The sequence below is a fragment of the Sorex fumeus genome, unplaced genomic scaffold, assembly GCF_029834395.1.
Source record: "Sorex fumeus unplaced genomic scaffold, SorFum_2.1 ptg000083l, whole genome shotgun sequence".
Lineage (NCBI taxonomy): Eukaryota > Metazoa > Chordata > Mammalia > Eulipotyphla > Soricidae > Sorex > Sorex fumeus.
In genome coordinates, this window is record NW_026606140.1 from 9,887,939 (window position 1) to 9,915,585 (window position 27,647).

A 27,647-nucleotide genomic window follows, 5' to 3' on the forward strand; every position below is an offset into this window, starting at 1 on the left:
TCTCATCCCGTGCATGCTGGATATTCATGTGGAAGCTATTCACAGCTCCCGTCCCTGCCTTCTCTGCATTCTCTCAAAAGGTACTGCAGAGAGCAAGACTCCTGTGGGCCATCACTCACGCGCCCCTCTGTCTCCACAGATGACTCTGGACCACTCAGCACCTCCGACCATCCCGTTGCCCTCTCCTTAGCCATGGCACCGTTGATTTGAACTGATACTGTGCTCATAAGGGAGCTGCAAATAATAAAAATGAACTGTAATACTTTCTTAATAGCTTGGTTGCTTTTTATGAAGTGAAAACTTTAAAACACCCATCTCTGGTGAGATTTCCTTCATTTCTGTATTACCAGTTGTGATTTGTATTAAGCTTTAAGCTAGTTCTGTGAAGTCATTAGCTGGAAGAACTTAAAGGCCAAATGACTATGATTTCAGGAAGTGGGGATAAATAATCTTGGAGGTAAATGCTTATTTATCTCATTAGGACTAAATGAAAATGTATACGAAGTTTCTAATCAGTGGCACATGTTTATCCTGAGTATTCAAAGTTCTGTGCTGTGCAGATTTACTTATGTAAATGTTTCCATGTGTATGTTAAAATCCTGCCTCCTCCAGCTCTAACCCCACATTTGCAGCCAGCTTTAGTTACATTAAAAGTTGATCTCATCTCTTACATATTTGTCACTTGCAGCTCACTCAGTACACAGAAAACAGCTCTCCTCCCCTGTTTTCCACTATGCATCTGTTTCTACTCTGTTTCATTTCTCTTTTCCAGGCGAGGGAGGAACTTGGGCTAAAGGGTGACTCTTGATGGTCTTCAGGACCATATTTGGTGCTGGAGGACGCAGCCCACAAGTAAGGCAAGCCCCTTAACCCAGATGTTATCTCTCTGGCCTTGTTTTATTTTTGGTGATGCCATCCTTTTACTTACCCAGCTTTGTTTCTGCGTCTCCGTTGCAAGCGTTTTCTTACCAAGTCATTGGTCAGAGACTGCCCTCCTAAAAATGTTTCTGGATTCAGCCTTGACTCAGATATTCTTCCTGAGTATTCTAATCACTTCCCATCTCAGTTGTTTTCTGGTCTGTCTCCCTTTTGGGGGGGGGGGTGTTAGGCCTGACATGGCCCAGTTTAACCTCTAACCGATCTTGTTTTCCTCTATTTCCTTTGTGGTCCCCATAGACCAGAAAGCTCCAGGTACTTAACAGAACTACACTTCTTTGTCCTAACGCCAGCATTTCTTTTCTGCCCTTTGCTTCTGAGTGTTCTCCCTGCAGATTCCACATAAATAACTTCCTCTGTAGAAGAAGCTGGTTTGACTTCTGCCAGTGGAACTAGCCTCTTCATTCTTTCCTGCTCCTTTTATTGGAATTTGCAGCTTTTTCTTGTTTATTTGAATGTATTATGTGAGTTTTATCTCTCACTGAGATTGATCAGGAGCTATGAGTTATCGCCACATTCCCCGAGCTCTGAAGTAGTGCTGAAATTAGTCCCTTTTATGCTTCTGAAGGGTTCAGTAAAACATCAAATACTCTGTATTTAGAGTTTCCTTGTACCGGTCCCATTTCTGATACTAAACTGCATCCTGGAAATAATCTGTTTAGAACATTGAGCCTTAAACTATAAGACAACCTTGAGTTCTCTCTTGGCGAGGATTTCCAAGTCATATAGAATTCTCTTTAATTTCCATCAATTTGACATTTCCACATAAAGCCTGTTTTTTCCTTTAAAAAAGGGGGAGGGGGCGTGTTGGAGCTGGAAAGAGAGTTTACCTTGTACCTGACCAACCTAGGTTTTATCTATGGCGTCCCATTCCCCCCGGCTGCACCCAAGCATCACCAGGAGTAACCCTTGACCACTGTTGGGTGTGGTCGAAAAACAAATTTATAATCAGAAAACAATAGTCTAAGACAAACCAGTCTCATAATCCTTTGGGGGTTAATTAAATGCCATACTTTTTAGTACACTGCCTCAATATTTGTTCTTCAAATCAGATTTTAGTTGACTCAGTGTTAGCATACAATCTTCTGTTTTTATGCGTGTTCATTGCTAACATTATGTGTAGAAGATAGTAATAACCTTGTCAGTTTTATTTTGAGTATTAAATGGGCTACTTTATTTTAAGCGCCTACAGCACATCACACATTAAATAGACAGTAAAACCAGCAGCTCTGATTTCTATCAGAGATGTAAAAATTGAGACTTGGAACTGTGGTTGGTTGTAAAGCAAGTGCTGTGACTGGCTTGGTGTTTTTTGAACTCTGCTGAGCAGTTTCTACAAATTGTCTTGGTCCTGAAATGTCATGTCAGCTGAGAATTTTGGTTTCTAGGTGACAGAACTGCAGTGGGAAACGGGATGACTCTCCCTTCAGAGAAGAAAGCTTTCAGTGGGAATCCAGAGTTGCGTTTATTTTTGGCTGCTTCTTCAGGTTGTAATAGTCAGTATGAAAGAGAGAGCAGAAGGCCCCAGAAAGAAATATGAAATAGTCAGTATGAAAGAGAGAGCAGAAGGCCCCAGAAAGAAAGAGTGTCAGAACGGCAGAACTCGAGCGGAACTGACGGCTTGAAGCACTGGGGGAAAGGAGAAGCGGCTATCGTTTTGTTCTTGTGTGTGCAGCATATGTGTTCATGGGAATGGCAAATGCACGGTAAGAGGGGGAAAGGCCGTGTCAGAGATGGAGGTTCCTGAGGAGAGGCTCCCAGAGCCTCTGGCCTCTCCTGCCAGAGTCACTGGGCGAGGCAGCGGACACAGCCTGGAGCGCAGACAGAAATGTAGACGACTGTCTTCTGGGGGAGGCCGGTAATTGGGCTGATTACTAGGCTCACGAATAGGGAGGGGACAGTTTTCCCTTTTGAAAAAGAATCATGGGGTCGAAGTGATAGTGCCTCGGGTTGGGCATTTGCCTTGCACATTGCCAACCTGGGTTCAGTCCACAGCATCCCGTATGGTCCCCTGAGCACCACCAGGAATAATTCTTGAGTGCAGAGCCAGGAGCAACCCCTGAGCATCGTTGGGTGTGGCCCTCAAAACAAAAAGAATCACATATAACTTGGGGGTGAGAGCAAGTGGGCCCACTGAGCTATAGCAGACAACGTTGCTGGCTGTGCTGCAGAGTCACAGCCAACCTTGCCTTACAGGGCTGGAATGAATCCTCTGTGATCCTGGGCCAGAGAGATAAAATAGGGGTTAAGATGCTTGCCTTGCGTGCAGTTGTCCCAGGTTTGATCCCCAGCACCCTATATGATCCCCTAAGCCCGACAGTAGTGATCCCTGAGTGCAGAGCCAGGAGTAAACCATGAGCATCGCCAGATGTGGCCCCAAAACAAACTATTATTTAAAAACAAAAATAAATTTTAAAAAAATTACGATGTGCTCTTCGTAGGATCACAGGCTGGAGCTTGGCAATGAATTCCGCATCACACACCTCCCCTCCTGCCTCCTCCCTCCCCTCCCACTTGTTCTGCTGACAGCCCCCTTCCTCCCCCAGGCCCTCTGGCACTCAGGCTCTGTATTCAGTTGGTCTGGAGATCCTGCTGGCTTCATCTGCATGTTCTAACTAGAGTCGGATAACTTTTCCCCATTACCCTGCTATCGCCCCAGCCTCTGCCACCATCCCTCACCCTTTCTCTGACTGCTGTCCGAGTTATTTCCTCTCCTCTGCCTTCACACACTCTGATGTGTTCTCAGTCTGTCCATCAGTCATCTTTTTCCCTTGTTTTGTTTTTGAAGTTGATTTTCTTCAAGTGACTCTACAAGCAGTAAATGTCATTCCTTCTTAGATCGAGTGTTCTATAACTTGGACAACAGTTTTGCTCTAAATCACCCTGATCGAGAAGTGCAACATTCTCAGGCCAGGGTTGTGGCTCCCCTATAGAGCATCTGCTCTGCATACTCAGGCCTTTGGAACCGCAGAACCCTCCCAGAAAGAAAAGAAAGAAATCAAACATTTCCCTTGCCTCCAGAGTTCCCGCCTAGGCTTTCTCATTGGCTCCCTGCTCCCATCCCCAGCTCCTGGCATTCATTTCTGTTCTTCTCATGTTTTCTAAATTATCACATAGATAAAAATCATGCATGTAGTCTCATACGTTTGACTTCTTTCACTTGACATGTGCTTGAGATTCAGCAACATTCTATGCATCAGTAGCTTGTCTTTCTTGGGGGGTAGGGATGGGAGGATGTCACACACTCAGCTGTGCTCAGGGCTTACTCCTGGCTCTGTGCTTAGGGCTTTCTCCTGGCAGTGATTGGGGAACTGTATGTTGTGCCAGGGATCAAGCTGTATGTTGTACCTGGGTTGTCCATGTTAGAGGAAATGCCTTAATCCATGTACTTATCTCCAATCCAGCTTGTCTTTTTGTTGTTTTTGGGCTACACCCAGTGTTACTCCCAGTAACAAAGTCTCCAATGGAGACGTTACTGGGCCCGCTCGAGCAAATCGATGATCAACGGGAGGGCCTTTACCTTTACCTTTACCTTACCCAGTGTTACTCAGGGGTTACTCCAGACTCTCTGTGGTTCAGGAATTACTCCTGGCAGTGCTCAGGGTACCGTATGTAAAACCGGAACAGAACCCAAGTTGGCTAGTGCAAGGCAAACACCCTACCCACTGTACTATTTCACCCTCCTTTTTTGGGGGGGTTACTCCTGGTTTTGCACTCAGGAATTGCTCCTGAAGGTGCTCGGGTACCACATGGGATGCCAGGAAGTGAACCTGGTCTACAGCATGCAAGGCAAGCACCTTACCCACTGTACTGTCTCTCAATATAGACCCCCCCCCCCAGCTGTCATTTTTTAAAATTGTTTTTTCTGTTCACTAGTTGATGGATTGTTGAATTGTTTCTGGTTGCCAGCAGTTCTAGATAAATGTACTGTAAATCATGAAGTTTAGAATTTTGGTTTTGGATTTTGGGCCACATCTGCTAGTGCTCAGGGCTTACTCCTGGCTCACTGTCTGCTCAGGGAATCACTCCTGGCAGGAACCCTGTGTGGTGCCAGAGTTAAACCTGGGTTGGCCACATGAAAGTCATGAGTCTTGCCTGCTGTGCTCTCTCTCTGGCCCCTCAGCTTTTATTTGGCTTGGGAAGGTAGTTGATGTATTTTGGTTACCAGATTTTTTCTGGTATCGTTTTGCAGAATATTCTTCTAGTTTGTGGCTCTCTTCCCCTTCCCCCCACCCCCTGGAGGTATCTTTTAAGAGATAAGTTTTATTTAAATGTCCAGTTTACCCATTTTTCTTTGAGGATTAGTGTTTTCTGTTTTTAATTTGTGTTGAGGAACTGAAGGGTGGTGTTTGGATCACAGCTGGTGGTGCTCAGGCACTGCTGACTATTCTGGTTTTGAGCTCAGCAGTGATCCCTGGCAGTGCTCAGGAGACCTTACTTGGTGCCAGAGATTCAGTCCAAGGTGGGCCACATGCAAGACAAGTACCTTTACCTCCTGTACTATTTCATGTATATTTCATGTCTTAAGAAGACTTTAGGGGCTGGAACCATAGCACAGCGGGTAGGGCATTTGCCTTGCACATGGCCAACCTGGGTTCGATTCCCAGCATCCCATATGGTCCCCTGAGCACTGCAAGGGATAATTCCTGAGTGCAGAGCCAGGAGTAACCCCTGTGCATCGCCAGGTTTGACCCAACAAGCAAAAAAAAAAAAAAAAAAAGACTTTATATAACCCAACACCAGAGGTTTTCTCTTTATTTTAGAAGACTTTAGAGAGTTTCATATTTAAATTTATAATCCATTTTTAGTGTTTGAATGCAATGTGAGGTTTCTTGTTTTTGCATATGTCTAATTGTTAAGTACTAGTTGTTGAAAAGATTGTTTTTCCCCTTGGCATCTTTGTTTAAAAAACTATTGATTATAACTTTGGATTTCTAGAATCTGTGTTCTGTTTCATAGGGCATTATGTACATTCCTCACCACTTTAGCACTATGAGTACAATAAATTAATGTGAATTCCTCAACGTCCTAAACATTTTGACTCTTTTAATTCCTTTGCTCTCATAAAAAAAATTTAGATTTTATCTTGTTGATTTATACAGAAAGAACATCGGTTTGCATTTCTTTGATTTCTGCTGTGTATTATCCTACTTGCTTTAGTTTAATTTGCTCTTGTTCTAGTTTAAGGTGGAAGTCTATGTTGATTTTTTTTTTCCTTCCTAAGAGAATCATTAAGTGCTGTAGGTTTTCTTCTAAACACTGCATTTTACATATTTTAATCTGTTGTTCTCATCATCCTTCATTTCAAGATGCTTGCAAATTTCCCATGTGAGCATGCCTTGACCATTAGATTATTTTGATGTGTTTTGTTTAATTTCCTGCCATGTTATTTTCAGTTCCATTATAGTTGGAGAACATACTTTAAAATGTTTTAGTCCTTTTAAAATGTTTTTTATCACTTAGTTTATTATGGCCTATACTGGAAAATGATCAATGTGTAGTTTATTCACAGTAAGCTCTTAAAAGGTATGAGTTGATCCCCAACTCTATTTATCTGAGCTAGGGTAGGGAAAACAAGCAGTATGAAAACAACTTAGAGCAGGGTCTTTCAGCCACCTGTCTGTCAGAAAGCTGAAAAATTTTCAGAGCAGAGCTTCTTAAACTACTTTGAAATATTTCTTTTTTTTTTTGAATTTTTATTAGTGAAACACCATGAGGTACAGTTGTAGATTTATAAATTTTTGTGCTTGGGTTTTAATTATACAATGATCAAACACCCATTCCTCCCCAGCGTCCATTTTCCACCACCATGGGTCCCCAAAAATATGGAACGCTTCACGAATTTGCGTGTCATCCTTGCGCAGGGGCCATGCTAATCTTCTCTGTATTGTTCCAATTTTAGTATATGTGCTGCGAAAGCGAGCACTATTTTGAAATATTTCTTGGGCTGGAGTGATAGTGTAGCAGGTAGAGCACTCGTTTTGTACACGGCTAATCTGGGTTCAGTACTCGGTACCCCATATGGTCCCTGAGCATTGCTGGATGTGGCCCCCAAACAAAAATAAATTTTTTTATGATTTATCAGTAAATGTTTTATTTGAATTTCTGTTTTATATGCCAGTGTATCTGTGGTCCCATACAACACTTTGGATGCCCAATCATCTTTGAGTACTTTTGACACCTCTGTGTATAAAGGAAAAGTGAAAGGTTGGGAGATCTGTATAATCACACAACCTCTTTGAGAATCATAATTTAGGGGCCAGATATACATGCAGTATATTTGACACATCATTAATGCTTTACAGTGACTGGAAAGATACACAGGAGGTAGGGCGCTTGCCTTGCGCATAGCCGATCTGGGTTTCAGAGCCATCCCCCCTGTGGTCCCCTGAGCATCTCTGGGTGTAACCCCCCCATGCCCCCCCAAAAAGGGAAAGAAAATGCTTAACAAAGATTCTTTGCTGTTATTTTTGTGGTTATTACTTGTGTTTAGTTTCTGACTATAAAATTGGTGGCCAGGTTTTTCCTGGCTTTGTGTTGGGGGATGAGGATTCTTTTAGAACAGAGCTCTCCGAAGAGTATGTTGTGGAATGTCAAACTTATTAGGAGCTTTAAGGAAAAGGGCTTGGGGGAGGGGGGAGGAGGTGGCTCAGAAGGGAGTAGCACAGCGATATGCGTATGACTTTAGATGGGGTCAGTTCCCAGCACAGCCCCACCCCCACGTGCACACACAAAAGGCAAAGGTGGGGGAGAGAGAAAAGGCTGGGTTTTCTGACTGAAAACATCATCCTTATTTTTGTACTGACAGTAGCCCGCCTACCTGTGACCAATGTGATTAAATTTCTGTCTTAACCATTTCTGTTCCCTCTGGATCACTGAATTCGTATGTGATCAAAGTACTTGTGGATATGTGCTCTATTTCTCTCTCCAGAGGGCTGGGCTGGGCTGTCCAGTGAGTGGAGGATGGAGTGGGGTGAACTCAGTCGTGACCTGAGAGTAGAAAACATGTATCTACAATGTCAGAACCAGTTCAGGGCTGGGGTGTGCCCCTGCATGGTCACCTAAGTTTTTCTAGATGTGGCACTAGTCACCCTAGCACCTCTGGGCCCGACCAGCACTGCATTGCTGAACTGGGTATCACGGGGAGTGGTCCCAGTGCCTCCTTCACATAGTTCCACAGCCCCAAAATAAATGAAATAAAAACTGATTATCAGGAAAACAGCAACAGGGCTTTTGTGGGTGATTGAGAGGTTGAGTTGGGTGTCTGCCAAATGGTGCTCAGGAGACCCAGGGTCCCTCCCAGCAGTTCTCAGCAGATTGGCGAGTACCCCAAGGGTGAGGTCCAGGAATGGGCTGCTCAGGCCCTGGTGTTGCTCTGGGGACCTGTGGTGGCCGATCATGCACCAGCTCTCGCTCCATCCCCAGCACTGCATACGGTCTCCTTTGGTCTCCTGCGCACCACTGACCGTGATCCAGCCCTTCCCCCCTCAAATCAAGTTGTGTGTTTAATGAAAGTGGGCTTATGGGAGGTAATGAAGGTCTCCCGCCTTCATTTTCTTTGAAAGTTTTTTTGTGTGTGTTCTTTAAGATTTCTTCATACTAAAGTGAGTTATACAAAACATACCAATTACCGTGAAAAGGAAGACAGGTTGATTCAGTTCACTCAGTTTCTTCATCTCTAAAAAGGATGTTAAAGCCTTTAAAGCAGTACTTGATGCACTGCTCGGTAAAAGATGGTTATTAAGGGGGGATAAAACTTTCAAGAAGAAGAAGTGTCCATTATCAGGTCCCCAGGGGGCCAGGCCGGGCATAACAAGATGGAAGTGTTTATTGGATAAAGCAACATGATTTTTGCACTGGGAACCAGTTCCATGGATAAGATGCCAGCAGGAAGAGCAGAAGAACAGCGGGAGCTCTATAGTACTGGCCTTAACTTTGGGGGCCTTTCTTCTTTCCACTGTTCCCCAACACCACCCAACCCCAGTGTCTTCTTCTGCCTCCTGCCACCCTCACAGACTCTCCTGCGGGAGTGCCTTCCTCTCATGCATGGGCTTATTCACTCTGTCTCTCGTTCCATGCGTGCACCCTCTCTTCTTTTTTTGTTTTTGCTCTACATAAACCCAGCAGTACTCGGGGCTGATTCCTGGTGGGGTTCAGGTGGGATTCATATGGCATGCCAGGGGTCCAACCCAGGTTGTCCCTGTGCAAGTCCAGTTTGCTTCCCACTGTGCTATCACACGAGCACACTTGGCTCTGCTCTTTTTGTATCAGCTTTCATAGTCACCCAGTCAGGCAAACTCTCACGATCAGTCTTCCAAGCAGAGCTATGCCTGTCTGTGTTATGGCTTAGTTTAAGTTTACATCTCTGTCTCTCGTTAGGCATGTCTTGGTGGATGCCTTGGAGTGCTTGCACCTCTCGGAGTATTAATTTAAATACCACCTCACCCCTGCCCATAGTGAGTGCATAAGCTAGGATGGGGCAGTGACCAGAAGCAGTCCAAGGGCCTCAGTGGAACTTGTAACTGACATCTGAGTCTGCAAGATGCTGAGGCAATCAGTTTAGTTTTTAGATGTGTTGGATTTGAGGTGATCAGAGTATTTGCGGTGGAAGTACCTCGTAGGCATTTGCAATTTGCTACTGAAATTCAGTGTGCCTCAGAAATTCCCCTGTGGGGACTCAGGAGATGTTTCTTTCGACCTTCTCTGGTTTAGTTTTGATAAAGGCAATGGAAAAAGTGCTGTGACTTCCTTCATTAAGCTCCTTTTTTCACTTGTCCATAGAAATGGATTGCTCACTAGGGGAGTTTAGCTACTGGGAAATGACTAAATGTCAACTTGAAGCATTCATTGAAAATTTCTTTTTAAAGTCCAGATTTGGGGGTCATTTGAATGATTTTAAAACTTCCAGGAATCATTTCTAAGCTGGCATCCGCATTAAATCACAAAAATAATCTAGTCCTGTGACTCAGTGGTAAAGTACTTTTTTTTTTTTTTTTTTTTGGTGGGGGCACAGCTAGCGATTCTCAAGACTTACTCCTGGTTCTGCACTCAGGAATTACTCCTGACAGTGCCAAGGATTGAACCCAGGTCACCTGTGTGTAAGGCAAGAGCCTACCCACTACTATCTCTCTAGCCCCATGCATTTGTTTTGGGGCCACACCTGGCGGTGCTCCAGGCTTACTTCTGCCTCTGTTCTTATGAATCACTTCTGGTGGAGCTTGGGGGACTATAAAGGGCATCAGAGGTTGAACCCAAGCCTGTTGTGTGCAAGGCAAATGCCTTTATGTACTGTTATGTCACTCTGGCCTGGAATTTCTTATTTCCTGGTGAAAGACATTGCCATCTGAGAAGATATTTAATAAAATTTTTATTCTGTTGATTTTATGGAGATGTTTTTGTGTCTAGCATGTGGTTCATATTGCAGACTTCTCTGTTCATTGGAGATGATCCATTATTTGGTGTGTGCCTGTTGATGAGCCTTGTTTTCTTGTCGTATAAATCCTGTGATCATTATATAATGTCTTTATCTGTCCCTTTTTATTTGAAATCATAAATTTTTCCCTAGCCAGTCAGATATATGTGAAAGCACAGTGTCTCCAAGTGAACCATCTTCCTCAGTAAAGATTAATCTTTGCTTCATAGGCATCTACTCAGTCATCAGATTTTGTATCACTGATGGTGAAACATAAATATTAACCTGGTGCATCTGCACATACGTGCCAGGCCTGTGTTCCCTGTGGCGAATGGTACAGAAACATGCCCTTTGTGAAAGTAGATGCTGCCTGTCGCTGGGCGCTGGTAGGTTCTCCGTGGAAGGCAGGGCTGTGCTCTCCCCGCTGGGTGCCCAGAACGGTGGGTGGCCCCCTGCTGCGGGAAAGGAGCTGGATTGAACACTCACTCGCTAGACCTCTTGGCCAGGTGCCCTTGTGCAGTGACAGCACTAGACACTAGGCTTGGCAACTCTTTCCTGTCAAGTGCCAGATAGTAAATGTTTGGGGCTTTGTGATCCCTGCAGTGTTTGTCTCAGCCTGTTAGCTCAGCCAGTATATCTGTGGATGAGGCCGGGTGAACGAGCGCACTGTGGTTAGTGGGATGGTGTTGGGAACAGGAGTCTAGACTCCCTGGTCGAATTTTCAGTAGATGCCTGTATTCATTGTTAAGTTGAGAATACATGGCTGCTACTTTCCCCCTTAGCCTGTGGGAAAGTGAGAAGAGAATGATCATAGTGTGGGACAAACATCTTAGATTGTTTTTGTTGTTGTTGTTGTTGTTGTTTTTATTAAAGAAGTGCTGTTTCAGCATATTCCACTGTAAAGAAGTGAGGCCAGTGTTTTGGGGCTTGGAATGTGAGCATTCTCTGTCCGATATACTGGAAATGGTCATCTTGTCAACAAAGCCCCAGGCCCCTTGGTGTTTGAGGATGTGTTAGAATTGCATGTGAGAAGTGGTGTTGGGATAAGCCAAGGGCTGGGGTGGTTAGTAGACAGTGGTTCTCAGAGTGCAGCCAGGAGTCCCGAGTGCTCTGCAATCCCTTCAGAGGCTGTGTTCAGGCTTTTCTTACACGACTATTCGCTATAATGGCCTGGGGTGTAAAAAGTGGTGGTGGGTAAAGCCACAGTTGGGCTGTCACTGAAGCAAGGCAGTGGCCCCAACTGCCTGTGGGCTTGGACTGGGCTGGACTTGTGCTTTGGGCCTTTGTAGCAGTATATATGGTCCACTCCCGGCTAGCCTCAGCCCAGTAATTAAGTGTCTGGCCCCTGAGGTGCTCAGGACCACTACAGCAACCTTAGCAATGTTGAGGTCGCGGGGAGCACGCGGCATGGGTTGCTGGGTATCGTACTCGGCTCCTCCTGCATGCCAGGAGCACATGCCAGTCCTTTGGACTATTTCCCCGACTTTTGTTTTTTCAACAGCATTTTCATTTAGGACAGTTCAGGGAAAATGACTACTGTTAAAGATCAGCTTTCCATTTTGTATGATAAAATGGAGAGTTCTCACTGTGTCTGCTCTTTACTGAAGTATATACTTTTTTTTCTTGAAGAAAAAGGACTTTTGCCATTGAGATGCTAGTTGAACACCACCTTTTATTTTGAAGAACCATTTTTAGTGGACAAACGAGTCATTCATAGCTCAGCCTTTGGCTATCGATCATCCTGACCGCGGCCACGGATGGGAAGCAGAAGCAAAAATTAGGATCTGCATTCTACTTAAATGAAATATTAAAGGGGTTTTGCAAGGGACCTGAGTATAGTTCAGTGGTTAGGGCCAACTTAGGTTTGAGCCCAGGTATCCCATATGGTTCCCCAAGCACCATCAGGAGTAATTTCTGAGTGCAGAGCCAGGAGTAATCCCTGAGCATCACTGGGTGTGACTCAAAGTGCCAATAAAGAGGTTTGCAAAATGTGAAAAAATATGCCCCTCATGGGGCTGGAGAGATAGCACAGCGGGTAGGGTGTTTGTCTTGCACGCGGCCGACCCAGGTTCGATTCCCAGCATCCCATATGGTCCCCTGAGCACCGCCAGGAGTAACTCCTGAGTGCAGAGCCAGGAGTAACCCCTGTGCATCGCCAGGTGTGACTCACCCCCAAAATATATATATATATATATATGCCCCTCATTTCTTCAATTCTGTTTTTGTTTTGGAAAGTCACTATCTTCCCCTTAAAAAAAATGTTACGGTATTCTAGGGGAAAGGGCAGCTCAGATAGAGAAGGGAGCACCAAATAAAGGGTGTTTGGAGGATCCTCCCAGGAGGGGAGATGCATGTCGAAAGTAGACTATGGACTGAACATGTTTACCACTCAATGCCTCTTTTGCAGACCAGAACACCCAAAAGGAGAGAGAGAACACAGGGGATTACCCTGCCACAGAGGCAGGGGGGGATGGGGGGATTTATCCATGGTGGTGGAAAATGGGCACTGGTGGAGGGATGAGTATCTGATCATTGTATAATCAAACCCAAGCACAAAAAATTGTAAATCTACAACTGTACCTCATGGTGTTTCACTAATAAAAAAAAAATTTTAAAAAAATGTTACGGGTCTGAGGTGGAGCCCTTGCTTTGCGTGTGTGAGGCCCTGGGTTCAGTTCCAGCACTGTGGCAGAGATATAGTACAGGGGGTTAAGGTGCTTGCCTTGCATGTGCATGTGGCCAACCCGGTTCAGTCCCTGCCACCAACCCCCCACCCCCACCCCCGTCCTCCTGGGAGTGATCCTTGAGTACCAGTGGTGTAGCCCAGAAATAAAAGTAAAAATCAATTACCAGTGCCACGACAAATACTAAGCTACATTCATATACATTTGGGTTTCTTTTCTTTGTTGTTTATTTTTGGTTTTGAGTCACACCCAGAGGTGCAACTATGCTGCTCACAGCTCTTTACTCCGAGGGTTGCTCTTGTCAGTGCTCAGAGGTAGAACAGAGGGACCTCCTGCATGCACTTACTCTGTTCATTTGTCTCCAGCCTGGTTTTTGTACATTTAAATAAATTTGTAAATAAACTTTTTTCGGTTTTAATTTCGGTGTGATAAGTTAGTAATTTCTCATATGGTCCAAGAGGAACAAAAACTCTCACGGGAGTCTTGATTTTAAGAGTAAATAGTCTCTTGGAGCAGGAGAGATAGTCCAGTAAATAGGACACTTGCCTGGCGCACAGATGACCCAGTTTCAATCCCCAGCACCTCATATGGCCCCCCAAGTCTGCCAGAAGTGATCCCTGAGCACGGAGCCAGGAGTAAGCTATGAACACTGCTGGATCTCCCCCCACCCCCCAATGGTCTCAAGATGAGAAAGTATGACGTGCTAATCTTGGGCAGTATTGGGGCAGGGTTGGAGTAGTAGGTGCCTGGTTTGCCATTAGACAAGAATGTGTTCATTGTATAGCTCAAAGGCTGACACATAGCACACAGTATAGAACAGTACTCTCTGTGTCTCAGTTTGGCATGATTTTCACAGGATATGTGTTAAAAGCACTTGCTGGTAAAGCAACTAGAAATAGATGTTTGGAAAATCCAGCATGGTTCTAAAATTCTTGGGTTGTGGACTAGAATCATGTAAGAAAACTTTCTGTGACCCTTTGTTCTCTCTCTTTTTTTTCCCCCAAAAATGTGGGAGAATATAGGTAAAGAGTAGTGGTTTTCATAATGATCATCTGAGGTATTTCAGTCCAACAACTGACGTATACTAAAAACATGACTTAAACAGATCGTATGATTGTCATTTTTGGTACTTTTGGCTGAGCAGGTTTCAGCATGTCTCATCTATGGGCTTCATTTCTTCGTAGTTCAGTAAGAATGTCTTCATTTCAGACTGTAGAGTAGCTCCTACCTTTAATGTGGATGGCAGAACTTCTGGAAACAGTTGCCTTCAATAGGAGAGTCTGAGTGTCTAATGTATTTTGGTAAGTAGAGTTTGAAATATAGGACGAAATGTGCAATAAGATTGCTGGGCTTTGATTTCCTAGAATTGACCATCCTGTTCACCCATTTTTCCTAAGAATACATTTTATTCCAGTCTCTTGCAGGGGGTTGGGTGGGGTAGGATGTGGGGCATACCTGGAGGTTCTCAGGGCTGACTCCTGGCTCTGTGCTCAGGGATCACTTTTAACAGGGCTCAGGACCATATGGGGATGCCAAGGATCGAACCTGGGTCAGCTGTCACTCTAGCCCCTCATTCCAGTCTCTTTTTTTTGGGGGGAGGAGGGTGGTCACACTGGCATTGCACAAGAGTTCCTCCTGGCTCTGCACTCAGGAATCACTCCTGGCGGTGCTCAGGGTACCATATTGGATGCTGGGAATCGAACCTGGGTCAACTGCGTGCAAGGCAAACGCCCTACCTGCTGTGCTATCGCTCCAGTCCCCTCATTCCAGTCTTAATGCCAGAACCCAGACTATAATTCCCATAGGAAAACCTTGACATCTGTACATCCTTTCTCTGGGCTTCTAGAAAAGACAAAAAAAAGGCCATCCATTTCAGAGACCAAGAGCATATATATAAATATTGGACAAAGCAATTTATTTGGCCAAGAAAAACAGTAGAACTTATGAGTTAGAATCTAGGACTGGCCAAATTTTTAAAATTTTGTTTGTCCTGTGTTATGGATCAAACCCATGGTCTCACACAGATGATATGTGTGTATGCTCTACCACTGAGTTCCATTTTCAGCCCTGAACCTCCCCCCCAAAAAAAAATTTTATATTTTTTAAGTAACCCAAGAGGGGCTGAGCAGGTAAGGTGCTTGCCTGCAAGGTGTGGACAACCCAGCATTCCATATGGTCCACTTGAACTTGACAGAGGCCATATGGTTCCACTTGAACTTGACAGAGGCAACGTATTTAAAAAAAAAAAAAAAGTGATTTGTAAAGTGCACTCATGCCAAGAAGTCCCTAAATTTAAAAGATTTAAGGGGCAGTGTTTCCTGAAACAGAAAAACTTTAGGAGCTGAGACAATATCTCTGAGGGTTGGAGAAGTGCATGATTTTGCATGCTAGAGGCCTGGGTTTAATCCCTGGCACCACATGGTTCCCTAACCAGACTGTGAGCATTCTCTAAGGCCCAGACCAGGCGTACCACCTGAGCACCACCAAGTGTGGCCCAAAAACTGAAAGAGAAAAAAAAAAATCATTTAATCCTTTAGGCTCACAGAACAGCCTCCAGGTTCAGTGTTTATGACAAAAATGTGCTCTTAACATGTTGGCATTGGTTAAACATGTTACTTTCGAAAAGCAGTTTCTATAAACACTTAAATGTCAAGCACTCTCTTTCCCATGTCTCTCTCTCTCTACCTCCTCTAAGCCAGATGGGAGTCTCGGGGTGTCTCTCCAGGTACAGGTCACCTTGTGCTAGTAGGGTTCGAGAGACCATGCGGGGTGCCAGGGATCGAATGCTGTTTGGCTGTATGCCAAGGCAAGTACCCTCCCCACTGTACTATCTCTCCAGCCCCTCCTCGGTTCCTTGTGATGTTGTTTTCATGGAAGATTTGGGACTTTGGCAACCTGAGGTGGCCGCTATGTTTATCTGGGGGCTCTCATGGGAGGTCTTTAACATCAGGACAGCAGAACTGGTCCCCTCTTCACTGAATCCTGACTGAGAAGGGAGAGATCAGGCCCAGGTCCCCACTTGATTCTAGTGAGGTCAGATCTGTTCATCCTCCCTCTTACAGAGAAAAGGAAGTAATGCAGAACCGTTGTGGAACACTGGAGCACCTGCTTCTGCTAACTCAAGAGCAAGCGTCTTTCAGCCATGCTTCACAGGCTGTAAAACTTGTTTTCACTGAATCTAGCCTGTGTCTGTACAAGAAAATGGGGCTCCTCCTGTCGGAGTGGCCCACCTCCCAGCTAGGGGGCATTGCTTCTTTGCCTTCACTTTATGGTTCTGTCATAGTTCTTGAGTGAAACTCTTTGCCTCACTTAAATAAATGTGAACCACTAAAATGGAAAGAGATGTGTATTGTCTTGTTTTCCATGTCTTAATTTCATAAGCAAAGGCCAACAGTGCTATAAGAAGATTACATTCCAGATACACTTTGGAGTTTTATAAAAGAGCAGGTTAGAGAACTGGGACGTTTCCATTTTTTGTATATAAACATTTTGCACAAAATTTATATGGAAGGGAACAACAATTGTAAAAAGTGCCTGCTTGTAGGGAATGGAATTTCGGGGAGACACTCGATGTACTTATCATTAGCTTGTTTGAGTTCTTAAGAAAAATGCACATTATCCTCATGTTTAAGAAGCAGATTGTTTTAAAATGCAAAATGGCAAAAGAATTTAATTTACTGGGGCTGGAGAGATTTAGCACAGTGGGTAGGGTGTTTGCCTTGCACGCAACTGACCCGGGTTCGATTCCCAGCATCCCATATGGTCCCCTGAGCACTGCCAGGAATAACTCCTGAGTGCATCGCCAGGTGTGACCCAAAAAGCAAAAAAAAAAAAAAAATTTACATTCTAAATTTTATGCCCTTTTCCTGCTATCTAAAATTAACTATTTCTTTAAAAATTAAAAAGTAAAGCAGAATGTTTCTATTTAGTGTGATTTGGTAGGTCATTTTTTGGATCTGGGAACACTGTTACCATTGATTTGCCTGGAAAACAAATGTTTGAGAATTCCCAGAATTTAAAAAATAACATAAGACATTTAAAAAACAAACAAACAAAATGGCCAGAGAAATAGTACAGCAGGTAGGGTGCTTGCATTGCGTGCTTCTGACCTGGGTTCGACCCCCAGAACCATGTGTGGTTCCCAAGCCCCACCAAGAGTGATTCTGAAGCTCAGCCAGGAGTAAACCATTAGCCAGTTGTATCACAAAAATGATTTTGACTGCTAATCAGGTCATGCCAAATATGAACTCTTGGACTCTACCTTGAGCTATCAAAAGAAACCTATAATAAGTTCTTATTGTTTCGAAAATAGAATATCAGTAAAATTTCTGTAATGGGAGCCTGAGTTGCATCTAGGCTGTACTTGGTACAAAGTGCAGTGTTATGACTTCTTTAAAGTTTATTTAATATTATAAAATACCTTGAGGGGAAAATAAACAGCTTGAGGAGTCAGCTTTAACTAACTCTAGTGTAGATTTGAGAATTATTTGCCTGGAGGAAACAATTACGCACCAGAATATTTTTCCTGCAGCCAGGCATTAAATTATGCAGTGAATAATCTGCTTATTTCCAGGACATGGAGATAGGAACTGGTAGCCCTCAACTGACTCTTCAAACAGGTGGTGCAGAAAGTCGGGGCTGCAAAGTGACCAGCCACATCGGCTGAAGCACTGCTTCTCAACCACTGGTCCGTGGCCCGCTGCTGGGCTGCAGAAATGTCCTCCCAGTTTGTTGAGGCAGTTGTTGCTGCTTCACTCTTCTGGCTGTGCCCGGACCCTGTGGTGGGTCGGAGCAGCACTGTGACGCCCCAGTGGGGCATCCATGGGCCTGTGCCTGCAAACTTTGTTTTTTTGTGTGCAGAGGTCTGCAGGCTTAAGACGGTTGAAAACCACGGAATGAGAACACAGCACAGGAAATATATGGAGGAGATCATGCAGCTTTAAAACATTCACCCCAGATTTCTAGAAGTCTTTGCTTTGGTGCCAAGGATGAAACCCAGCCCCTCACCTATGCAAGACAAACGCTCAACCACTGACCTATGGCACGTGATGTATCTCCGAGGGTCATAAGGAAGTTCCTTGGTTGAGAGCATCTGCTGCATCTGCCCTTGAGTTCGTGACCCCAGCATGTGTGACCCTTGGCACTGTGAGGTCACACGCACACACACATACATACACATACACACACTGCAACATCAAAGGGGAGCACAGGATAGGGGAAATAAATTGGTTAGTTTTTTAGTCTGGGAGCAGCCCCAGAGCCCAGAGTTGGGAGTTCCCCTGCGCACCACTGGGTGTGGCTCCAAAACCAAACAAGAGAAACAGAGCGGCTGTAGTGTTGAGGGTCCTGAAGACACGGGGGAAAGTTCTCCACTGTTTATATAGGAACATTTCTTGTTCCGGTTATTTAAAGGAGGGTGGAAACAGTTGAGCCAGCAGCATTTTTAATAGATGACCTGTTGCATAAGAAATGGTGAGAAATGATGCTTGCATGTGTTTATATTACAGATTTCTGAGCAAGTCACTTTTACTTATTTCTCATTTTGCTTTCTAAAGGTGATCTGGTGAGAATTTATCTAGATTGGAGTGCGATTTAGTGCGTATATGAGTTAATGAATATGGAGCGATAGACAGCAGGTAGGGTGTTCGCCTTGCACGTGGCCTACCCAGGTTCGATTTCTCTGTCCCTCTCGGAGGGCCCGGCAAAGTGCCTGCCCACACGGCAGAGCCTGGCAAGCTCCCTGTGGCGTATTTGATATGCCAGAAACAGTAACAAGTCTCACAATGGAGACGTTACTGGTGCCCACTCGAGCAAATCAGTGAACAACAGGAGGACAGTGCTACAGTGCATAGTTTATACACATAGTATAAGTATATGACTCGTTGGCTAAGAAATCCTACTGTATTTTGAGAAAAAGTAAATGTCATTGACTTGTGTTATCTGGGAAACCCCTTTATTTCACCATCCCGCCGAATAATTTTGTGGCGCAGAGCACTCTTGACTGAGAGGTTTTTTTGGTTTCGGTTCCCCTCCCCTCCCTGCTGCTGTGATGGTCACGCCACGCCGCACACACCCTTGGTTGTGGTGCCCACTGGGTGTCCCACACTCCGGGTCTGCCACCCATGATCCCAAGGAACAGGCCACACTCGGTGCGGTGGGACAGTATGCGGGGACTGAGCTTGCTACCTCTCACTTGTGGCAGACGCTGCGTTTGCCACTAACCTGGCCCTGGGCTCCTTGGCAGGAAAATTTTTCACTTTGAGGGCTGTCACTCCGCTCTGCTAGTTTATGTGCCTTCTCCAAGAAACACAGTGATGACCTAATCAGGGAATTGCCCGATATGACACATACTATTTTCCAGCAGCCTGTGGTTTTTTGTTTTTTTTTCTCCTTATTGTTGACTCTTGGTGGAGCGATAGCACAGCGGTAGGCGTTTGCCTTGTGCGGGGCTGCCCGAGCCGGGTTCGATTCCTCCACCTCTCTCAGAGAGCCTGGCAAGCTACCCATGGCGTATTCTATATGCCAAACACAGTAACAAGTCTCACAATGGAGACATTACTGGACCCGTCCGAGCAAATCGGTGAACAACAGGAAGACAGTGACAGTTGACTTTTGGTAGTGTAGCAGTGATATTTCTTGGCGTGGGGCATTGTGCATTTAGAAATGTAGCTGTTGTCGGCTCCCCGGAATTCCTCACTACCTGGAATTTCCTTAGACTTGGAAGGTCTCGGCTGCAGGTTTTTTGAATGGGCTCCTTTAGGAGCTTTTCCGTCGCTTCCTGGTATACCCATTCTCCTATTGCTTCTCTTCCAGTCAGCTCTGAGAGTTCTTGGGTGGGGTGGAGGGGAGTGGGAGGTGTCTTCATTTTTCCAGTATCTTACTTCTCTCACCTCTTTCATTTGCATCATTATTGGAATTTTATCTCCATTTTCGCTTATTTTGGCCTATTGTGATGCTTTCCATGAAAGTTTTTGTTGTTGTTCCCTTCATTTCTTTTTCTTTGTCCAGCATCTGCTCGAAATTCTTTTTATAGCTTCAGTTTCTTTGTTGAAGAATTACTTCTATGCCTGCATTTCCTCCTTTTTAATTCTGTTTTGTTCTCTTGATATACATGTGTTGTGTCTCATGGGATTTATTCATAATAAGTTGTCAGACATCTCATTTCCATATCATTATTACTGATATCTGAGACATTTTCTTTCAATTCATTCCCCCTCCCCCCGCCCATTTATTTTGTTTTTCCAGTAGGAGAGACTGTGGTTGGTTGTGCTCAAGGATCAGTGCTTCACCTGCTTTGTTTTTGAGGATCTTGGGTAGGGTGGAGAGAGAAGGGTCCGTCCAAATGTGCGTGGGAAGGGGGAGCCTCAGAGCCATGGCATTGGGGAGGGGGAACAGCCTGGATACAAAGTACTCTGATGTGGGCCTAAGAGAGCACAGTGAGTAGGATGCTTGCCTTGCTTGCAGCTGACCCGGGTTCAATCCCTGGCATCCCCTACGCCACCGAGCTCTACCAGATGTAGTCCTTTGATGTCCCCTCTCCTCGTGCTCTGTTTGAATTCAGCATCTCTGATCCTACATCTCTCCTCAAAAGCCCAGTCACGGCTGGGCCTTTGGTGACTTAATCGGGAGAGAGAATTTCTTGTGCAGGTAATCATATTTGTCTGCTTCTGTTAGCTTTCTGTTTTTGTTTCATTGGGATAAAATTTGGTTCTTTATTTCTTTAGAAAACATATTCCAGATTGGACCAAGGCTGCCTCGGTTGGTATTATTACATCCTGTCTCTAGCAGAGTGCCTGACCCAGAGGCATCATTAACGTTTTTGCTGAATGCAAGAAATGTAATGGGAAGTATGTTTTCAGAAAATCCATAAAAGGAACGAGTTTGTGTGGACGGTGAGCGCTTTGAGACAGCCATGCAAGCAAGATGAGTGATGGTCAGGCCCCAGGAGGGTGCTGAGGAATTGGGAGGAGGCTTGGGGTGTGGAAGCAGAGTGAGTGTGTGTGTCGGGGGAGGGGGTTTTCAGGAGTACAGCCCACCTCCAGCTTTGGTGGCTGAGAAAATCCCCGAGCTGCTGCTTCCTGTGGAGATGGGGTATGAACAGAGCAGTGGGCTTAGTCTGGACCTGTTGACACTGAAGAACCTTGTTCTTCACCCAGGTGGAGACAACCAATGGGCAGTTATAAATACGGAAATGGAACTTAGAAGATACAGACTTTTACCTCATTCCTGAATAAAGCCAGTAAATGCTATTCACAGTTCAGGGTAAACTGATGAAAATCAGACTTTGCTATTGATGGTGGTGACATCGCTGCAGTGGGGGTGGCTGGAAGTGGTGCACACTTGTCATGGTCCTGGGGATCATGTTTAACAGGATGAGGTGGTGCCAAGGGTCAAAGTCAAGACCTTCCTTGAGCAAACCATGTACTTTGCCATGGAGCCACATCCCTGGTCCCCTAATTGCTGAGACATTTTAATCATCGATACAGAGTTAGTACTGGTTTTGATACTAAAATTGGGAGCGTCTTCTAAGCATATAAATGGAATTTGTGTGAGTGGTTTGGGGCCACCCCTGGTGCTTCCTGGAATCTGCTCCTGGCTCTGTGCTTGAGTTCATTCCCAGCTGGGGGGGCGGGGGGGGCGGCATGTGGTGCCTGGGATTGAACCAGGATTGACCACATGCAAGGCAAGTGTCTTAACCCATATAACTCTTCGGCCCAGAGAGGGGATTTTGACATTGCTGTCATTTAACATCCTGGAAATGTTAATTGATTATAAATATGAATTTCTGCTTATTACATATTGTTCACTCAGAATCACTCGAATCTTGCTTTTTTGGGGTAACAACTAATTTATACCCGTCTTTCTCCTTAAAGGCAAAACTGTAGCTCAGATAAACTATAAACTCAATGATGTCTTGCTGCCTTATGATTTAAACTTTTCCCCCTTTGTTTCTCTAGGGCCTATTCCCTGGTGGATTCCAGTCAAGTGTCTACATTTCTGATTTCCATTCTGCTCATAGTCTACGGTAGTTTCAGGTAAGGAGCTCTCAGTGGCATTGATTTCAGTAGGAACTAGAAAAAGCTTTGCTCTGACAGTGGTGGCCCCAGACTGACAGCTGCGAAAAGAAGCACGACTTTCTCGGGAACTGAGCTAGAGCAGCTTCATTCCGATGACCTCTAAGTTGGCTGCTGTTGGAACACTTCTTGCTTGTGACTTGGGCGTTTCAATGCAGACATGCAGAAACCGCTGCTTTAGAATTCTGACTGTAAAGAATATCCCCCAGGGGAAGGGTCAGGCAAGAATCCTTGAGTGAGTCTATAGATTCCCAAAAGAATAAAAACTTTTTCTTGTTATTAGACTGGTGCCCAGTAGAGTTTGCCAGCTGTTCTGTGCTGGCCTTAGGAATGAATGCCAAGTTCTCATCCTCTTGAAACTCCTGTCCTGGCAGCAGCCATAGGCAGTGGAAGAGGAGGAGGAGGTTAGCCATGCGGGAGACCCCCTGTCCTTTTCACTGCCCTTCCTGGGGATGTACTTGGTTGTGTCGTTCAGAAAACGGCCAGAGAAATTTCAGATTGAGGATTTTAAAGGGAGTGGGGATTACAAAATAGTGATTTTTTTTTTTCAAACCAGTATTCTATCTGGGTATTCATGAATATTTGATAAAATCACAGATTGCCAGACTTTACCATAACACTTAGTATAACAAGTAAAATAGGGCCGGAAAGATAATACAGGAGGTGGGGTGCTTGACCTGCATGTTCCAGCAGTGAATCCTGAGCTCAGAGCCAAGAGTAAGCCCCGAGCACTGCTGGGTGTAGTTCAAAAAAGCAACAACAGAAAAACATGTAAAATAATAATGGTGCTTCCACTCTCAGCTGTTAAGGTTTTTGTTTTGTTTGTTTGTGTTTTGGTTTGGTTTGTTTTTTTCCTTTTGGGTCACACCTGGCGATGCACAGGAGTTACTCCTGGCTCTAACTCAGGAATTACTCCTGGCAGTGCTCTGGGGACCATATGGGATGTTGGGAATAGAACCGGGGTTGGCCGCGGTCAAGGCAAACGCCCTACCCGCTATGCTATTACTGCAGCCCCTCAGCTGTTAAGTTTTAATCATTGAAACTTTGGTTGAGACCCCTAAGTTTGTAACTGCTATTAAAGAAGCATTAATCAGGAACAAACAGTGTAGATCCTGGACCAGAGGGACAATCCAACGGGTAGGGCTCTTGCCTCATATGCAGCCAATCCACACAGCCGCTCTGACAGGGCTGCACCAAGTCACGGAGAACACGTGCTTCTCCATGTTGTCAGCAGCCAGGTTTGATCCCTGTGACTATGTTTATGGTGTCTTCGCCCCAGCCCTACCCCCGAGACGGCCTGAGCACAGAACCAGAGTAAGCCCTGAGCACTGCCAGGTGTAGCCCCCAAAATGAAAAACAGTGAAGATCCTTACCAGTATAATACTGGTGTTTCATATCTCTAGCCTTAGGACAAGTTTCTGATTTTTTTCCCGAAGTATATGTTGTATCAACATTTCGAAAGACTGATTAATAATCTTTCTCTCCACTACCTAAATACTATATTACATTTTGTTTGACAAGTGTTACTGTATACATTTTCGTAATTAGATCATTTATATTCTTACTATTTTCACTTCTTTTCCACAGTCATCTTTATTCTAGATTTTGGTGATGTGGTATTTATGTTACTGTAGTAGTCCATTCTTACTGAGTATGTGGGTTGTTAAAATTGTCCCTCTTTGAGTGTTTTCTTTTGCTTTGGCCGAATTATGTCATTAAGAGAAATACCCCAGGGCTGATGGTGTCAGGGGCTGGAATAGCTCCCAAGCACCACTAGTTGGTCCCCAAACAAAACAGAACAAAGAAAGTAATGATAAATATTCCAAAGTTGAAATACTTCTGAATATGAGCTGGTCCTTACCATACTGTTTTCCAAGGGTTACTAAGATTTTAGAATTGGGCAAGTTTTGAGCAAAATTTTATGTGCTAGGCATAATGTAAAATTCTATCCTGTAGATGGAAAAGATTTCTCTGATGAACCTTCTTGTTCTATAAATGAGAATATTGAAGTTCACCAAAGTGAGGTAACTTGACAGACATTATACACTTCATTGGTAAAATATCAGATTTGGACCCAGTTCTCCAGTGGTTTTGGGCCACACCAAAACAAAGTACTCACAGCTTACTCCTGGCTCCGTGCTCACACTCCTAGCAGGGCTCAGGGGACCATATGGGGTACTAGGCATAGAGCCCAGGTTGACATCTTGCAGAGCGGTTGCCCTGCCCACTGTATTGACCTTCCTATAATGGCCCCTAAAACTGCCCTTAAATATTCTGGGTCAGTGGTTTTCGACCCTCCTGCACCTGCAGATCAGTGGTTGGAACCCACTGTCGTAAGCGAAGATGTCTTTTTTCACATGCCAGCAGGAATTTTCAACAGGCAGTGGGCCTTGGGTTAACAGCTGTCCCCACTATTTCTGATCCGAGTTCTTGATCAGAGGATGGGCAAATAATCCCTCCCAGAGAAAGATGCCTGTGGGACAGTCAGGATCACCTGTGTGGCCCTGGGGGTCAAGCTGATGGCCTTGCCCTTGTGCTGGGCATTTCCGCGCAGGCCCTTCTCACAAGGGGTCCCTTACAGCAGAGCTGGCAGGTGGCATCAGGGATTGAACTCACAGCCTGGCACTCGTGGGTAGGCACTTGAGTGGCTGAGGCTTCCTTGCCCAGTGTGTCTCCCGCTTCCGACCTCACCCCTCGATCCCTGATGTGTGTGCTCACTCCCTGGCAACATGCCACAGCTCCTACTCCTGCTTGGGATTGGAAGTCTCCCCACGCTTGGGTGTAAAATCCTTGAGGACCTGTTTGTTTCTCCAGGTAGGGGGGTTTCCTCCACGCAGTGCCGGCAGTGGAACCCGGCTCCAACAAGCCAGGCAGGTGCTGCCGCCCTCTGAGCCTCCTGCCCCCTCCGTTGTTGTCACTTGAAAGCTGGTGGCGTGGAGAAGCACATGCTCTCTGTGACTTGGTGCAGCCCTGTCAGAGCGGCTGTGTGGATTGTCAAAGTCTCAGAATGGGCCACATAGGGAGACTCGGCGCTGGACTCCATGAAGCCTGAGGTTGAATCCCTGACAGCATCCCAAAAAGGCCTCAGAAACTGCGCTTGCCCTTTTTAACTCCACATTTCGAGATGTTTTTCATAAGGAAGTAATTAAGGCTGTTACAGGGGCTGGAAGATTCAGCCCTGACGGAATGCTTTTATCTGCAGTCAGAAAAACTCTTGAACTGACGCTGGAAGGGATGAAGATTGTTTTTTCACTGTGGCAAGAACAACTGTTTTGCACAGTAGTTCTTCAAAAAGAATGTTCCCTTCTTCCCTAACACCCTAACATTTAAAAATACCTCTCGTTACAGTTTTTTTTTTCTTTTCTTTCTTTCTTTTTTTTTTGGTCACACCCAGCGATGCACAGGAGTTACTCCTGGTTCATGCACTCAGGAATTACTCCTGGCGGTGCTCTGTGGACCATATGGGCCGCTGGGAATCGAATCTAGGTCGGCTGCGTGCAAGGCAAACGCCCCATCCGCTGTGCTATTGCTTCAGCCCCGCGTTACAGATTTTTTTTTGATCTATTTTTTTCTCAAAACTGAAACTTACCTCTATGAATGTTTCCCTCTGCAGGTCCCTTAATATGGACTTTGAAAATCAAGATAAGGAGAAAGACAATAACAGTTCTTCTGGGTCCTTCAATGGCAACAGCACCAATAATAGTAAGGCGTTTCATGTCCATTTCAATTCTCGTATGTGTAGTCTTAAATCATTTTTTCCTGTGACTGTCCATTCAATAATTTGCTGGATTCAATGACTTTTGGTAAAAATAAATATTTTTTTTGCATTCTTTTTATTTAGGTAAAATATTTTTACCAGAGCTGGAGCAATTGCACAGCGGGTAGGGCGTTTGCCTTGCACGCAGCCGACCCAGTCGAACCGAGTTCGATTCCTCTGCCCCTCTCAGAGAGCCCGGCAAGCTACCGAGAGTATCTCACCTGCAAGGCAAAGCCTGGCAAGCTACCCATGGCATATTCGATATGCCAAACACAGTAACAACAAGTCTCACAATGTTACTGGGACCGCTCGAGTAAATCGAGAACAATGGAAGGACAGTGACAGTGACTTTTACCAGTTATTTTGGTAGAATAATAAAATGTAATTTGTACTTGCTACAGTCTTATATTTGGAATCGTAGTTTTCGTGTACTGCTTTGTACACGAAAGCAGTAGTTCCTAAAATCTTGCCGCAGACATTGTGTGTGTGAGCACAAGGCCTGGGACAGAGCCCAGGACGTCACGCAGGCAAGGGAGGTGTGTGACCTGCTGAGCTTCACCCCCAGACTCAAGGCGATTTCTCTTTTTGTTTGTTGCTTGTTTGGGGGCTCACACCTGGCAGTGCTCAGGGCTTACTCCTGACTCTGCGCTCAGGGATCTCTCCTGGTGGGCTTGGGGGCACTAATAAGGGGTGCCGACAATCAGACCGTGGTCAGCAGCCTGCAAGGCAAGTGCCTTACCCACTAGAGTATCTTTTCAGTTCCTAGAGGCAGCTAGCTTTCTTAAAGATAAGTGCGATCAATTAGAACCTGCTTATGGCTTTTTTAATAAGGAGGAAAGGGAAACTAAACAGCCTCGATCGTACTTCCTGTATACATGGTAAGAGAGCCCAGTGAGATCCATTGTGGGGTACCAAGTATGCAGTTGGCTTTCTGTTAGATATTTTGAAAGATGCAAACTCACAGTATCTGGTATCCAAGCTGTCACCAAGGCAGTGTGGCCAAGAGACTTTTCAGGATACTGGTGATCCTCGAGACCTCCAGCTCCATTTCCACTCCCCATCCCCTTCAATAGCCTGAGTTCTTCTGAACAGGCATCTACTACCAAAATATCAAAGTCGGATTTCTGCTCTTCCAAAGAGAGTAAAGAGAAAGGAGTCAGGACAAGCAGGAAGAGGTTGCCCTAGTAGGAAACTTTACTGTTTGACTTGACTGGTGAGCTTGAACCGGTGAAGTTGTCATTCCAGGTGGGGCACAAATGTGATATCAGGTACAGAGGAGAGAGCATGACTTGAAAGAGTGACTAAAGTGACCTAGGGTCAGAGAGATGGTCCAGTGGGTGGTATGCCTCAGTTTGCTCCCCAGCAGCCCATGTCAGTCTGTCAGTCTGTCCAGGAGTGATCCCTGAGCACAGAGTCAGGAATGGGAGCATCACCAGTCTCACCCCCCACCTCATCCCCGCACACACAAAAGAAAATCTAGTAGAGAGCTAGGGATCTGATAGGAAGTTAAAAGTTTGGTTGGAAGAAATTGCTAAGTTTCTGTTTCAGTTCCTCTGGTAACTGTAATACCTCATCAGCACCCATTTTTTGCCTGGTTAAATATTTGTGTCATCCCCAGCAGTGCAAGGCAGGCATAGAGTGAACTAAATTAGGGGTTAGGGGGTAACTCAGAGGGCTGGAGTTCATGCTTTGCATGCTGGAGGCCCATGTTGGACTGCATGGTCCCCCAATCTGCACTGGGAACAACCCCTGGGCACAGAACTGAGAGTAGTTCTTGAGCACGA

At 45.1% G+C, this 27,647-nt stretch overlaps 1 protein-coding gene and 1 non-coding gene across 2 annotated transcripts in view; one reads left to right on the forward strand and one right to left on the reverse strand.

The window, feature by feature from the left end:
- The window catches only part of SPPL3 (signal peptide peptidase like 3), an 86,926-nt gene that overhangs the window by 42,382 nt on the left and 16,897 nt on the right, over nucleotides 1-27,647 (forward strand). The window contains exons 2-3 of the mRNA XM_056130987.1: nucleotides 21,990-22,067; nucleotides 25,720-25,808. Of these exons, the coding sequence (XP_055986962.1) occupies nucleotides 21,990-22,067; nucleotides 25,720-25,808 (167 nt within the window). The remainder of the gene's footprint in view (nucleotides 1-21,989; nucleotides 22,068-25,719; nucleotides 25,809-27,647) is intronic.
- Nucleotides 6,756-6,862, reverse strand: LOC130039201 (U6 spliceosomal RNA). Its single transcript, XR_008794843.1, has one exon. It is a non-coding gene; the product is annotated as a U6 spliceosomal RNA (small nuclear RNA).